The 15461-nt window shown below is 38.6% G+C and overlaps 1 protein-coding gene across 1 annotated transcript in view; it reads left to right on the forward strand.

Annotated features, from left to right (window-relative positions):
- The first annotated feature begins 120 nt into the window (after positions 1–120).
- myt1b (myelin transcription factor 1b) overlaps positions 121–15461 on the forward strand; it is a 104976-nt gene continuing 89635 nt past the window's right edge. Inside the window, exons 1-3 of the mRNA XM_030138702.1 lie at positions 121–276; positions 2498–2569; positions 3570–3685. Coding sequence (XP_029994562.1) covers positions 191–276; positions 2498–2569; positions 3570–3685 — 274 coding nt within the window. The 5' untranslated portion in view covers positions 121–190. The remainder of the gene's footprint in view (positions 277–2497; positions 2570–3569; positions 3686–15461) is intronic.

The following is a 15461-nucleotide window of genomic DNA, read 5'->3' on the forward strand; positions in this document are numbered from 1 at the left end:
GTATGATTGGCGGACGGGTGGAACAGGTGCAGCGGAAGTGACCAATAGGAGAAGGCGGTGGGATGACGGGAGGGATGCTCTCTGATCACACGCACCCGGTGACAGGAGACGTGAGTTGTGTAAACTTACCGCCGGTAGGGGAAAGTTTATTGTTGTCAAAAGTACACTTGAGGCAACTGTAGCTCCAAACATGCCCATACCTGCAGGTAGCTCAAGTTGGCTTCGAAACAAGTTTCTTCAACCGACCTTCAACCGACGATATCCTACAGGAGACAGGTGTTATGATTAATCTGTTACCCATTAGCATTAGCCTTTATCATGTCACTAATATCAGAAATATAAGGTTATGTCCTATGTAATTCTGTTGCTATTTTAGAACACACTGAACTGGATACTGTTAAAACATATTCTAATGAACAATTGTAATTCTACAGTTTACTCAGAGCTATTAACCAAAACAGGTGTTATAACAGTGTTTAACTGTTCTGACAGTACTGTATCTTAAACTTACTGTAATAACTACTGGTGCAAAGAAAGTACAAGAAAAGTACAATTACTTTTGATTATTTCCATTCTAAACAACTTCACAGACTCAACTACTCAGACTACTTTATACTCCACTATATTTACACTGGTTTATTAATTATATGTTTTCAATGTAGGCCTATATAATAAAGTGTCATTACATTATATTACAGTGTCATTTATACAATGGACTTATAAATCTTCCACAGGAAAGAACCTGAAAAGTTAATGTATAGTAATATGCAGACAGTGTTTTGAAGCAGGTCCGGTAGCTCTGAGACAAACATTCCTTTTGACTAAAACCCATTCTCTTTTTAATTCTAAAACTACAGCCAACCAGCATTTTTCAGTCTATTTTTTCTTTATTAGTGATTCAAATTTGGTAGTTTCACTGCTTTTATCCTGGAGGCATTTTACTTGTAGACATGTGTTATCAACATAAAAGTAACCAGTTACTTTCAACTCATTATAAAGTGCACATGTACGTTAAACTGCACATGTACATGTACTGAAGTAGTAAACTAATAGTAGTTTGATGGTTCAGAATTGATATGAGTCAGTGTTTAAAGTGTGGCTACCATTCCATACTTCTCCAATTTCACTATGCAATAAGACATTGACCTAAAACATATGTCCAAGCTCTGTAAGGGTTATAGATGAAGATTTTACACAGTGGATAATATAACAAGCTATTAAAATACAACACAAAAATTAAAGCAGATGTGTCTTGGTCTTTGTCACATTTTAGATGAATATGTGCAGTTGACAGCTCCATCAAATATAGATTTTTGTCTTCAACTTATGTTAATTTATGTAATATGTGAACAAAAATGTGTTATGGACATCAAAGAAAAGGACACATTAGAGTATCAGACTTATTTCTTCTCCCATCTCTCTCATAACAACACTGATACTTTGCTATTACCATTATTACTACTATACTATGTTTTTTTTTTTTTTTATTCATTCTAGTATTTACGTAAATCGTCGAAATGCATCTTCCACCACTGCAATAACCAAGCTGCAATTGGCTGGGATGGTGTTTTTCTTCCATCTAAGTTTCACTCTAAAATTGACACTTAGAGGCTTTGATCGTAGGTGTAGTTGCAGGTTTTGGTTTTTGCTTATTAGGATTCCCAGTGGCTACAGCTACCTGAGAACAGAAAACATCAAAAGTAAATGTAATATAGAATTAGTATGAAAAAACACAAAAATACAGCAAATAAACAACACAAGAAATATGAAGTAAAACAATGAATAGAAACAATGCTAATTTTAACAATTTCTGAATTTCATGAAAATGAACATTCTTTGTCTTAAAGTAGCGCTAAATGGCTCTAACCTGCTCAGACATTATAATTAAAAATATTTTTTTGCAAATGTGATTCATAGAAGTAATGTGACCTATTGGCACGTGCTGTGTGCCCATCTATTATTGGTTTTACAAGCTACATATAAATCAAATACTTCCTCTTCATTTTGACCTTTGCATCAGGGTCTGTTCTCAGTAGCAGGGCTCATTTCCCAGATGTTACATCTGTGTTTGTCCACATGAGGGCAGGCTTTCTCTGCATCAGTGTGGCATATAAAAGTTTAAATGAAACCAGTTCAGCCACTCTCTATTTACTGTAAATGTGTGGAAAAGACAGTTTTTCATTTATGGTGCTAATCAGCAATAGAGGGCTGACACCACAAGACGTATACAAATATAAATAAATATTTTTATTTCAATTGAATCTTGTGTTATTAAGGATTATTAAATTAGCTGGCTTAGTTGATGAACTAATTCGATGTGTTTTCTGCTTCATTGAAGCTTATTTATTTCAAGAACACCAGTGACTTACAGGGAGAACACTTTGCACATTTTGTGTCCTATTCAAATTAAGGCAAATGGAGGTTTTGTAAGCATGACTCAGTTTGGTTTTCCATGCCGGTTTGGATTGCAGGTGCTCTCTTGTTTCTGTTTGTTTAGGGAAATCACTGCAGCTCCCCACCTGTGTTCATTCCTTCAAATGTCCAACGAACTTCAACTGACAACATCCAGGTGAGTCTTTTATTTGGCTTTCAGAGTGATCTGTTGTTTCTTTCCTCCATGGGCCGTGAACATATACATTTTGAGAATCTGTCATCATTATGATTGAAGAATAGCTCCATTTGTACTTTTTCTGGGATTATCCATTGGAATAAATTAAAAACAATTGAACCTTGCTTCAACGGGTCTTGTGACTTTTTTGCTGCTATGCTGCTTTTGGTGTGGCTACGGAAGAAAATATTGGTGTGAAAGCAGTATGCTGAGAAAGGATACTAGCAAAGTCATAAGACAGGACAATGGTGAACTGTGTGTGAGACTACTGGAGCTGCCTGGGGCACAATGGTTTTTTTTAACAACACTCTACATTCTCTTTGAACTTTTTCCACTCAGACCACAGTGGCAACTTATATATTTTTTTTTTACTGTGCAAATGTATTTTTTAAATATGCCTTAAGCTCAACCTAACTTTAATTCTTCATTTTAATACTATATCTGTTCATTTAAATGCACTGAAGTCTATTGTTTTTTCAAAATATATGTGGTTTTTCCATTGCATATGTTTTTTGCCTCCAGCTATATTTTGGTTTGTGTGACCCCCTTGTATTGCACTCCCTCTCACCCCTGAAAGGGCAGCATTGTGACTTTTTCACTTCCTGGGTGTCTCAGTGCAACAAAACCACTCAGACAGCATTCTTTCAGAAAAGAGGAACTTTTTTGTTGTCCTGTCATCGTGTTGGGAGTTGCGTCCTGCAGTTGTTCAAGGACGTTACAAAGTAAAACATGGAGTTAGAGTTGAAAGGTTTCAAAAAGAAGTCCTATTAGTGGAAGTTTTATAAAAACTTTTGTCAGAAGAGGTAAGTTTTTCCCACTATGTCATTTATGTAAAGTTTACAGAAGATAAATTTGTAGTTTTTTTTTTTTTTTTTTATACATATAATCTTTGTGTAAGAACAACAGGAGACTAAAATGTGAAAAAGAAACAAACTCTCATTTTCCCGAGTGTTTTTTTCAGGCACTTGGTGATGTATAGCCAAATTCTTCATCTAAAGGTCAACGGGTCATCGATAACTTTACTTACATGCTCTGACTGTGACCTGGCCATGAGGGAGTGTTTATTCTCTGAGAAAGGTAAGAGAGATACTTCACCATGATTGAGCTGACGTGTCTCTGTGTGTGTGTGTGTGTGTGTGTGTGTGAATGGCTGTGTATTTGTTCATTTTTAAATCTCATGTCATCATACAGGGCTTACTGTCCCCTCTTTTTACTTCTTTTAGACCACACCATGTGGTAGAGCTACAATAACATGATATCATCATGTGTCACATGACAATGCCACAAATATGCAGCCGTAGTAATTACCACATTTTCCCATTTCAACAGCAATGAAATAAGCTATACAGTAACTGAAAATGTATGATTGTATTTTCTAGATAAGATCCAGCTATGGAATAGGTGAAGACCTTTTTAAGGTTAACACTTACGCAACTGATTCTGCCTGCACGTGACTCCAACCATGTTTAAATCCTCTATAAAAATCCTAATAGTTCATGATCGCAATACCCATAGTGCTCTCTGACTCAGCCCAGGTGTTGCAGAACGACCTTCTGGGTGTGGAGCTGCTGACCCCAGTTTAGATTGAGGTTAGTGGCATTTTACACCCCACTGCCTACTTATGGCACATTAATCCTCATATAGCATGCTCTAACGTGGTATATAAATCTGTGGAGGCAAAGGCTGACCCACACTCTCCTTCAAAACCAGGCGCTTCTCAGTCTTCACCGTCAGCATTAGTGACAACAAAATTGTCTTTCACTTAAGATGAGAAGAAGCTTTTCTTTTCTTTATGTTTCTTTTATAGCAAGTTTAATGCATCAGATGAATACATTATTTACAGAGGCTGAAATTAATAAGTTAAAAAAAAAAAGTTGCTTTTTAAATTTAGCTTTGTGAAGAAGGAACATATTTTTCCTCTGAAAGTGTCTACATTATTGTATTGTTTTTATAGATAAAATTTGTGCAGAACTGATTGTTACAAGAAACACTATAGGATATGAAAATATGTCGACTGGTTATTGTGTGTGAGGAGGTAGAAGACCAATACTTTGTTTATATCTATTTTGTAAATACAGTAGATTTCAGTGAATCTGTTTTTTTTTTCCCGGCAACAGGAAAGCAATTGAAGAGGGGGTATAGTGTGCATGCACTTATCATAAAACTACCCTTACACAAAGTGTGCTGGTGTTTACTGCTGCCACGCTTTTAGCAAATACCCATCTCTACCTCAGTGTCGTTATCACCTTACTTATTATGGATGCTCTGACAACACACACTCACACACATAAAGGAAACCGTCCCTTATACCCGTTCCAATTGACACACTCGGTTTAGCTTTGTGAGAGATTGTGTGAATTTGTATGTGCATCTGTGAGTGTGTGTGTGCTTGCACTTCATTGTGTGTTAGCTTGTGTGAATGTGTGTGTGCCCAGCAGACTGAGTTATGAGCGTGAATGGAGTGAATGGTATTTGACCATGTGCATTGTGTTTTATGAGATGAGCAGGCTTTAATGACTCTGTCACCAGTAAATGGGCTCTGATTTGTAGCACAGCTGTCGCTCCACACTCTGATCAACTCGGGCCTTCTGGAGACACACACACATCATCACCCCCGTTCACACACACACACACACACACACACACAGATTTTGCAAATATTCAGCACATACCCAACACCTAAACATCCACATTAAAACATACATGCTCACAGTGAGAGCCATGTAGATTGGGATTCTGGCACAAACAGTCTCATTAACATGTGTTGTCGATACAGAAAGTAATTGCAATCTGAGGCCTAATCAGAGAGAAATTACAGCTGTTCTGATGCAGGCAGCGGTCACACATTAGATCTCATATCTAATCAATGCACCTATTCCTCAGAGAAACCACATATAAATGTGGACTTGGTAGGGTAGCTTTGATCCCAAACTAGTGACTACAGTGCAGATGGAGTCATGTTATTCTTTAATACACTGTGCAGATGCAGGAGAGAGGTTGCAGTTGGGTTAGCGCAGGTGGATCGCTCTTCAACTAAAAGTACCAAGTTTTGAACAAGATTTTACCCACCACAGCCCCTGCTGGGATGTCGTTTGGTGACACTTGCAATCAGCTTTCACCCCATGGTAGAGGGCAAATGGAAAAAAAAAGCAATTTCACTGTATGGATCAATAATATATCACTGCAGTGAAGTCTTTTGTGTTTTGACATTGCAACAATGCCTGAATGAATGATGTGTTTCAGTTTTACTTTCATATGAAACACACTGAGTAATAATATTTTTGGATTGTTTTACTTTTGGAGAATGCTAAAGTGTGTTTTTAAGTACATGGAGGGCAGCAGTGATGTGTGAAATACTTGAACTTAAGTGGTTCCTCTTAAATTTTGTCCATTATTATTAAACATCCAACTTCCCTTTGACCTTTGGGTTTTTGTTCTTGTTTTGAGCTGGAATGAATCATGTTATATTTGTGGGAGAAGTTTGAATTTAATTTGCATTTGAAGTTATTCATTTTTATCTACCGTATATTATTTGTTGACATGTTCTTGCTCAGGGCCACTATGAACTATTGTCATTATCATCTTTGACCAGCAGATGTCACTGTTGCAAAGTGTTTTCTGAGGTTGAACAGGTTTGGAGTTCACAGATTTCCAGTGTTAGTGTTGTACTTGATAGCAGTGGACCCTCTCCTCTTTGCTTCCCTGCATCATCTTAAAGACTTCCTAACAGTTGCATTGATCCACCCATCTGTCTTGTTTACTCTCCAGTCTTAGAGCTCACTGACAGTATAACAGGTATGCCCTTTTGATTTCAGAGAAATGTCAGCACAATATCACAACTGTGAGTTTGAGGAGTGTGCTTTGGTGAAGTCATTCCAATTCTGTATGTTATCAAGTTTGAAATGATTTCCCATTTTCTGTTCTCTCAGTATCATGTCCTCTGTGTCCCTTAGTCTCTTGTCTACTTCTCACTGTTCATTTAACAGTGAGCTGCAGCAGCAGTTCCACTCATGTATGCTGCACCTTGTTGACTTTAGGCTCATTAGAAGGCCAAATGAATATGACGAGTTGTGACATTAGGCTACAGCTGGAACAAATGCGCCAGCCGCTCGCAATTCAGCCTGGCCAATTTCTCTCCCATTTTTTCCCCTCTCTCTCTCATACACACATACACATACACATACCCACTTATTTTTCAGGAAAGGGCTTGGTGGTGGGGTTGATGGGTTTGCAACAATATTGGAAATGTAGATGGGCCTGTGTTTTGAATTGGATTGCACGCTTTGATGCAGAGACAGATTGTAAACTGTGATTTTATTAAATCCTTCATTAGGATTCATCAGTGAGATTGGATCAGAAAAAGGTCACTGTGCAGATGCGCCCCCCACCTCTCTTCTCTTTCCTCCATCCCCCCTTACATATACCCTCCGCCCCTTTCTCTTTGGTTCACCCCCCCACTCCCCTGTTTCTGCTTCCACTCTACAAAGCATAAGGGACTTGCTCTCACCCACCATCTCTCCCTCTTGCTCTCTTGCTCTCTCTCTTCCCTCGGTAGCCCTTGCCCGAAACAAATTTGCTATGAAAATGGGGAAAAATGATCATCATGGGCCTGCTAGAGAAACACAAGGTGAAAGTGACATTATCCCCCCCACCCTGAACCCCCTCCTCCTCCTCATAGCCATCTAGGCTGGCGCCAGTGGGACGCCTGTGCCACAAATCATTTGTATACTCTCATTTCTGCAAGCGGACCGCGATGTTGCTTACTGCTTAGCGAGCAGATGACTTTCAGAAAGAAGAGTGAATTGGGAGGGAGGAAGAGATGGGGAGATGAGGAGAGAGGAGCAGGAGGAGGAGGAGGAGGAGGGAAGGGGGTGGTGGGGGGGTGTGGCAATTTGCCGGCGTGCGAGGACGTCTGTGGGAGTTGGATCTGAAATTGAGAGGGAAATTGTGTGCACCATATGTCAAGTTCTGCAAAGAAGGTTTTCATTGTGCACCTATATAGAGTGTGTGTGTACATGCATATGTGTGTGTGTTTTCTGTTTCAGAATGAAGCATCTGGGTTGTTTATTGAATCACCTTCGCCATTGTCTGCATTCGCTGCTATTATCACTGAAAGAGCTGCAGCCCCCCCTTAACAACAGGGAAATGGGAAATGTGGCGCACATATTGTCTGTAGCTAGTGTTTGGTCATCTTTGTCTCCCTCACATGTACACACACATACACACACCCTTCCCCCACCCCTGCCCAGTGTGAGACATCATGATTCTTCTGGTACACTGAATACATTCTCCAAGCAGCCTGAGCATTGGTCCATGCAATCAAACATGTGACACCAGGAATGGAGTATTGTTACACCTCCACTAAAGACACACACATATGCACATGAATCCCCACATTCGTAAAACAACCCTATAAGTACATGTGTGCAAACAAACACACTTTCTATGTATGCATACAAACACAAACATCCTCTACAGCTCTGTTCCTCCTCCCCCTCCGCGTACACACACCCAGGTTCAAATAAATATGCACATACACAAACATCACCTACCTATATGCAAACATAAATGCTCTTTCACAGTCTCTGTGTCATCCCAGCCCACCCATCCACCCACACAAACCCACACACATACACACAGTCAGGTTCAAGTAGAGTAAATATAGAGCGGAGACACTCTGGCACAGTGACCTGCAGAGGAACCCGTACACTTTGCTTGCTAGTTCCACAGGGCCCAGTGCTTTCAGGAAAGCCATGCAGTATTCATGGCTCAGTCACGGGGATCTGTGAGGCAGGATGGTAGAAACGGCAAACACGGTGGAAGTACGCTGTGAGCAGCTCAGCGGGGTACTGTTAGTGTTACACAATATTCAGTGTAGATCCGCTGTGTGTTTTTGTGTTTGCTGCCTGATCTGTGAAGTGGAACAGCTTCCATTCCCAAAGAGTAAATCATTTTGATATATTTTAGAACTCTCATTGTGATTTACTCTTTTTGTGTGTAGAGGCATCTTTATACACTGTGGGTACACATGTGCTGGTGTATGTGTGATTGCTTTTTTTCATATAGACGTGTGTGGTTGAGTGTTCATGTTTCATGTGTTTGTATTTGTCCTCTTTATGCTCCACTGCCTGCTTTGAGAAATGGGTCCATTCCTCATTATTACCCCAAAGGCTGTCTGAGTGTGGACTCTCTCAGACAAACACACACACATGCTCAAGTACACACAGACAGGGAGCTCCCTGTGACCCATATTCATCAGATCCAACCCCATGGGGCCTCCAGAGAACTCCAGGGGACTCGCACCCCCAGTATGGAGCTTCATGGCAGAGCCTTGACTCTGAGATATGCAGCTCTTGAACCCTGGAGCTTCCATCCATTCCAAAGAGACAGGACCATCCGTTCTGCCAGTTTCAGGTCTAATATCATATTGTTGTGATTCTTCTTCTTCTTCTTCTTCTTCTTCTGAAGAGTAGTGTGCAAGTGCAGGAAAAAAATGTGCATGCATAAAGATACTGAAAAAGAAACAATGTAAAGAATAACAATAGCAAGTAAAACTATATTGTCTATATACATATTTACATTATAGTACAAATTATATTATTCCAAAAAAATATTATTGCAGAGGTTAATGTTGAGACAAGTGGCAGTGACAGTAACTCCAGTGTAACTGAATGTTTCAGGTTCGCAGGTTTCATTTTTCTCATTTTTCAGTAAGAGACTGCAAAATTAATTTGACTCATTTCACATTTTTAAAGGATGTTTAAAGTGCAGTTTGAGAATATATAAATAATTGGACTCAGATTAGTATGTATATGAGAGACAGTAGTTGTTCAGGGGATATCCTCAGGACAGAGAGACAATCATGCACCTCAGCAGAACTAAAACAGGGTTTGAAAAACTTTGGGGTTTTGTAATTCACGGTAGGTTAAGTGTATGCCATAAATATTTTGCCACTTTTCCCTGTTGTCATGAAGTTGTTTTCCACTGGATGCTGAAGAGCTGAAGTGCTCTCCGAGTCTGCTGGAGTTCCTTGGCAAAAATAACTACTCTGCACATTGGGTTGTGTGATTTAAGTGTTTTATTTTGGATTCACAGTGAGAAATTAAGCAGTCAAGAAAGCAGCTTTATGAGGCAAAATTGTTGTCCCTATGGGTTCTGATGGTTCTGAATAAAGTACTAAAATGGCTTCAGTTTGACTTGTCAGAAAATTAACCATATTTAGCAGACTTCCTCTGAAAGGCAGGTAGACGGAACACCTCTGATTAGTGGGCGTTGACACTGACTCTTCTAATTCAGCTGTCAGTGGCTTTATGTGATTATCAGTACGGGAGGACAAGAAGTGTTAAGTCCCAGTTCACATGTTTTAGCTTAAAGAACCTTGTAGATAGTGAATCTTCAGTGTGTCATCTTTAGACATTGCGGGAATTAATTATAGTGTGAGTGAGTGACTGGTTTACATGTAAACATGAGTACTGATACTGTACTAGACCATCCAGGTGTGCTTAGCACTTTGTGAGAATAAAGGTTTCTATGGAATTTCTGCCTTAATTACTTATAGTGAATGGAGACAGAATGCTTGAGGAGAGAGAGTAGTACAAGTTTTTATTTTTATTTTTTTAATTAATATGATACAAAACAAAATGAACAAAACAAATTTATTTTCCCAACACACCAACAATAAAAAGCTTGCCCTGCTGACACCACTGAGGCCTGCAGAGTTTTAAGGCCCTGTAAGCAGAACACAGAAATCTTTCTTCAACACACAAATAAACCACCAAAGCATAATGAGAACAATAATAGGCCATTTAAATGTGTTTTTACCATAAGGAGTTCACAGCTGTCTTTTAAAAGAAGACAGATAATGGGTGTTTTTGTTAAAGAAATGTTGCACAGAGTCTCGTCTTGCCTTTATGAAAGGCTGTTTCTGTGGGGGAAAGTATTGTTTCCAAACTTCCTCAAAGTTACGCTGAGTCAAAAGTGACTTGAGACAAAGTTTGTTTATCTCCTCATTATGGATGTGAAACACATCACCCACCAGCACACTATTTTTCAACAGCCTCTATGTATGAGCTCAGGTGTCACACAAAGTTGTCTTGTTTTGCAACAGAGCCTCGCTTGTGACGGGCGGCAAACTTTTCAACCAAGTTAGAGAATAAGCACTTTGATACTTAAATCTTCAGTTTGGCGCTTTCCTTTCTCCGACCAGGTGGGCGCCATTGAGAGGGAAATCTCTTCTTGGAGGGTGTAAGTTTCTAGGGTTGTAACTCATGAACGGGACAGCTTTGAAAAACATAGGCTGCTGAGTGAGTGAGTTTTGTAGACACTGAGCTCTTTTGCGGTTGTGTTTTTCAGCCCTCATGAATAATTCTGCAGCGCCGCTTGTCACTGTCGTTGTTGTTGTTGTTGTTGTCGGCTGTGGTGTCACTCCTGTCTGAGAGAGACGGAGGAGACAGAGGACTCTTTACACTTCAGTCTCCTCTGCACTTCCTCTTTCATTCACAGGGAGAGGAAGCATGTGGGGCTGTGTGCACTGTGTTTGTATAAGAGAGAGAGAGACGAGAGAGAGATAGAGAGGGAAAAATCATGTCTGCCTGTCTGAACTCTGGCATAATGGCCTGTTTGTGCTCCAGTAATGGTATGAAGGGAACCAGAGGAGGAGATGCAGTCAAAGAGGTCCTAACTGAAGACAAACCTCTTGACTACTGATTTTTGCACCTATGTATTTTTGTTTTTTTATTCAGTAGATCATTAAAATCATGAATAATGTCTAAATCGCTAGGTCAATATTATTGCTTCCTCTGGACATCTGTCTTCCTCAACAGAAATTCAAAATACAACCTGTCTGTTTGTTGTAATATATTCATTTTGAATATGTTTCTGCAGTCACTGCCCATCAGTGTGGCTTCATTTTGTTTAAAATTATTATTATTATTTTAACAAAAAATGTGTGCAGAAGCCCCTCCAGGTGCTGCTTTTTTGTTATTGTTTTCATTGTTAGTGCATATATATGTGTACAGTTTTATTAAGAAAACTATTTTGCATTATTTTTGACTTTTCATGTAGACAGAAAATAGTTGATTAAAATTGCCAGTAGTCCATGGCACTGGAAAAAGTGACATTCAGTTTTTTTGGCTATATTGTTATGCCCTGCTATTGAGGACTAACTGCTTTCAAAGTGAAATTTAAAAAATAAAATTAAGGTTTTACTTCTAGGGATCTGGACTAGGTTCAATATGGAAAATTTGCAGGTGCTTGTGTACTTATGCAAGGTTTGTGTTGAAATTGGAAATTTTGTTGTGCTGGGAGTTGGTAGTTTTCCAATCCATTGTTACACAGCAGTGTAGTTATAAAAGTGAGGTTTTGATGAACTCAGGAGTGAATATAAGGATTTTCTGGAAACTCTGATTCTGAGTCATCAATAATTGAGTTTATTTGGGCTGTTATGGATACAGGAAGTAGACAATCTTAGCATAGAAATGAAGTCAGCAAATGTTAGGCTATATTTACTCCCAACTTGGATACAATGGTACAAAAAGTTGTATTGCAGTATATTTTGGGGTCAAAACATTTACAGTAACTAGAAGCACTTGGAGAGCGCAGACCTCCGCCAAGGCTGATCAGTGGCCCCCCCCGTGGGCCCCCCCACCCCCGATCACCACCAAAATTTAATCATTTCTTCCTTATCCCATTTCCAACAAACCCTGTAAATTTCATCAAAATCTGTCCATAACTTTTTGAGTTATGTTGCACACTAACGGACAGACAAACAAACAGACAGACAGACAGACAGACAAACAAACCCTGGCAAAAACATAACCTCCTTGGCGGAGGTAAACATCTGATGTGTACTGAATGAAATGTGGTATAAAACATCGGAAAATGAGTTTAATAAATCTCATATTGTCTGAACAAAAGGATTAAAGACATATTAAGTGCAAAGGGAAGTTACACTAAATACTGCCTCATTGATTTATAGATGCTATTTTTTTTGCTGAAACTTTTGTTTTTACCGCTGTACATACTTCACATATCCAGATTTTGGTTATTGGAACTTTACTAAACCAACAAACCTAATGTTGGCTGAGAGCTTTTACATTGGACTGTATGAAAATAAAGGTTGAAGTGACAAATGATGGTAAAAGATGGTGCTTTTAATAATATCACAAAAGTTAGGAAACTAATGTAAATTTAACAGTGTTTAAATGTAAGCAAAAATAGTAGTCTAATTGTTTTGAAAATGTATTTGAAAAATAAATGTTAATGATACTCATTAATACTAGAACACATGATCCCATGCTGTCTTAAAATACACGGGAGGAGTGAAAGAAAAGAAAATCAGCCTGTAAAGACCTAAACAGCCACCGGTGACCAAAACCATTTACTGATTTAAATTGTTTAATACCTGTTGATCCACTGATCTTATCATTACCTGTAAATAATTGGTGTAAAATACAGTTATTCATCTTTTCATGGTCATCAAATATGACCCATTTTGGTGTTCACAGGCTCCGTAGTTACCATGGAAACACTGTCATCTTCTACAGCATTGATTCACCAGTACGAGGGCTGTTCAATAAGTTCATGGCCTCACCCAGAAATACTGGTTGTTATAATACAGGATGTTACATTCTTTCGTGATGGGATAGTGATGCTTGAACATCGATGGACCAAGTGCATTGCTGTAAATGGAGATTATGTTGAAAAATAAAATATAAATTATCAGTCTGTATTGTTCTGTTCTGGGTGAGGCCATGAACTTATTGAACGGCCCTCGTAAAACCCATGGAGCTGGATCATTGACAGTGGATGGACACACTGGGTTTATGTTCAGTTAATGATATATTTTACTGAAAAAGTAACTTTTTCTTCAGTTTTCTCCATTTCTGATATGATAATCCTCAACTATAATCTGAGTTTTTATAAACATTTACATGAACAGTGAATTAAATATTGGAAAATGCCTGATTTTTACTGTAAAAGCACAAAATACAGAGGATGATATCATAATAAATAGTGATAAATCCTTTAAGAAAAGTTAAATATAGAGAAAAAACTATTTTGAATCTGCCACATAAGAAGCACTGGGTCTTTATGGGTTAAACAAATAATATGACAGTGTGTGTTTGATGATGACAGTATGGTCATTTAATACATTCCTTCCAGCACAAACATATGTAAAAAGTATGAACATGTACAACAAGTTAATCTGATAAAGTAGCACTTTCATTAAACAGTTAATTCAATGTAATTTAATTAATATTCAAGAAGGAAAATGGATCTTTTAGATTTTGTTTATTCTTGGAAAACAAGTTTATTTCTTGCCAAAATTAGATAAACTTACATTTTTTGTAGGTGCAGGGAATGATTCCCGGCTCCATTTCTACATCCAGTGGGTTTCTTACTACTGTGGTTTGCAGCTTCATTGTTGATCTCCTATAGCCAGGTACCCATAGTGAGAAGCCTGGGTAGAAGAAACTGCTTTATACTTTACATACTGTAAGTTTTTGAGGCTTTGTATGCCCAAGTGTTCCAGATAATCCATCTGGTTATACCGGCAGCTGTGAGGAGAAGTGCTGGAATCACCTGAGGGCACTAAACTTCATGAACAAATAAGAGAGAAGTAAACTGTTGGACAGTCAAAAATGTCAGTCAAGCACAATCTTTGCACAAAAGTAGTAAAAACACTTGTGTTTTTGGACAATAGGTGTTTCAGGCCTTTAAAATGTATAACCTTTAGGGCTGAAAATGACCAAACAGTGGAAAAAATAACTAACTTCAGTGAGATTGATGTTTAAAAAATATCACTTTCACATATACACTTGATACATAATGTGTGTGAAATGCTGTGATTTTGTTTCATGTAAGGCTGTGCTGTTGAAGGATAAATGAACACCTGTCTGTGAATCATTTATGATCTGCACAGATGTAGCCCTCTTCTTTCCTCCATCCTTAGACTTGCTTGTACTGACATCAACATCAACCAGTGTTGGTCACAAGAGACAAACATATTCTGCTTTTTCTCCATATAATGACTGAGATCTAACCCCAGGTTATTGGCTACAATAACCAGGCTTTTTTTCTTCTTAAAGTTAAAGGAATTGTTTGCGATTGATATTTCTTGTTTAGAGTCTAGACAGAAGTTTCTTGCCACTCATAGTTCTTTGCTGAAGTAATAGAGCCAGAAGGTGAATTGAATTGTCTTGAATAAAGTGGGAGCTCAGTTTGTTGGGCTGTGTTCCGAGGTAAAAAGGGAAAAAAATTAACATGTTACACCAAGTTCAGACCAGTGGCAGCAACCGTAGTCTTGAAATTCAAGTATCTACCCCTGGCTCCAAAAGAGCCTAGCGCTCACAGATTTACTCTGAACTTTCTAAAAATACTAAACCATATTTGATGACTGTAGTGTTGGACTTTGACTGACAGGTGTGATTGACATCTCGACTGCCTGCTGAGTTGGACTTTTGGTTCTGCGTCTTTCTAAATAAATGTTTGTTGTTTTTTTTTTTCTGACAGACATCTCAATCATAACACTAACAAAACCAAAGGATTTTTTATGCAAAAGTCTACTGTTTCACCATGTCAATAAGCTAACATTTATCATTATCTTACCTGTCATTCCTTACACTTCCCTAGCTTTATCATTTTGCACAAATATGGTAATTTCTGGCTCCAGTCCATCCATCCATCCATCCATCGGTCCGTCCATCCATCCATCCATCCATCCATCCATCCATCCATCCATTAACCTGTAACCTGTTAAGTGCATGTCTGTGGATGATGGGACCCTGTAACCCTGAACAAAATATATTAATTATGTAGTTTTAGATGTAGCAGTAGCCTGGTCAGCTTTTCC

This window comes from Sphaeramia orbicularis, chromosome 7 (assembly GCF_902148855.1).
Source record: "Sphaeramia orbicularis chromosome 7, fSphaOr1.1, whole genome shotgun sequence".
In the NCBI taxonomy this organism is placed as follows: Eukaryota; Metazoa; Chordata; class Actinopteri; order Kurtiformes; family Apogonidae; genus Sphaeramia; species Sphaeramia orbicularis.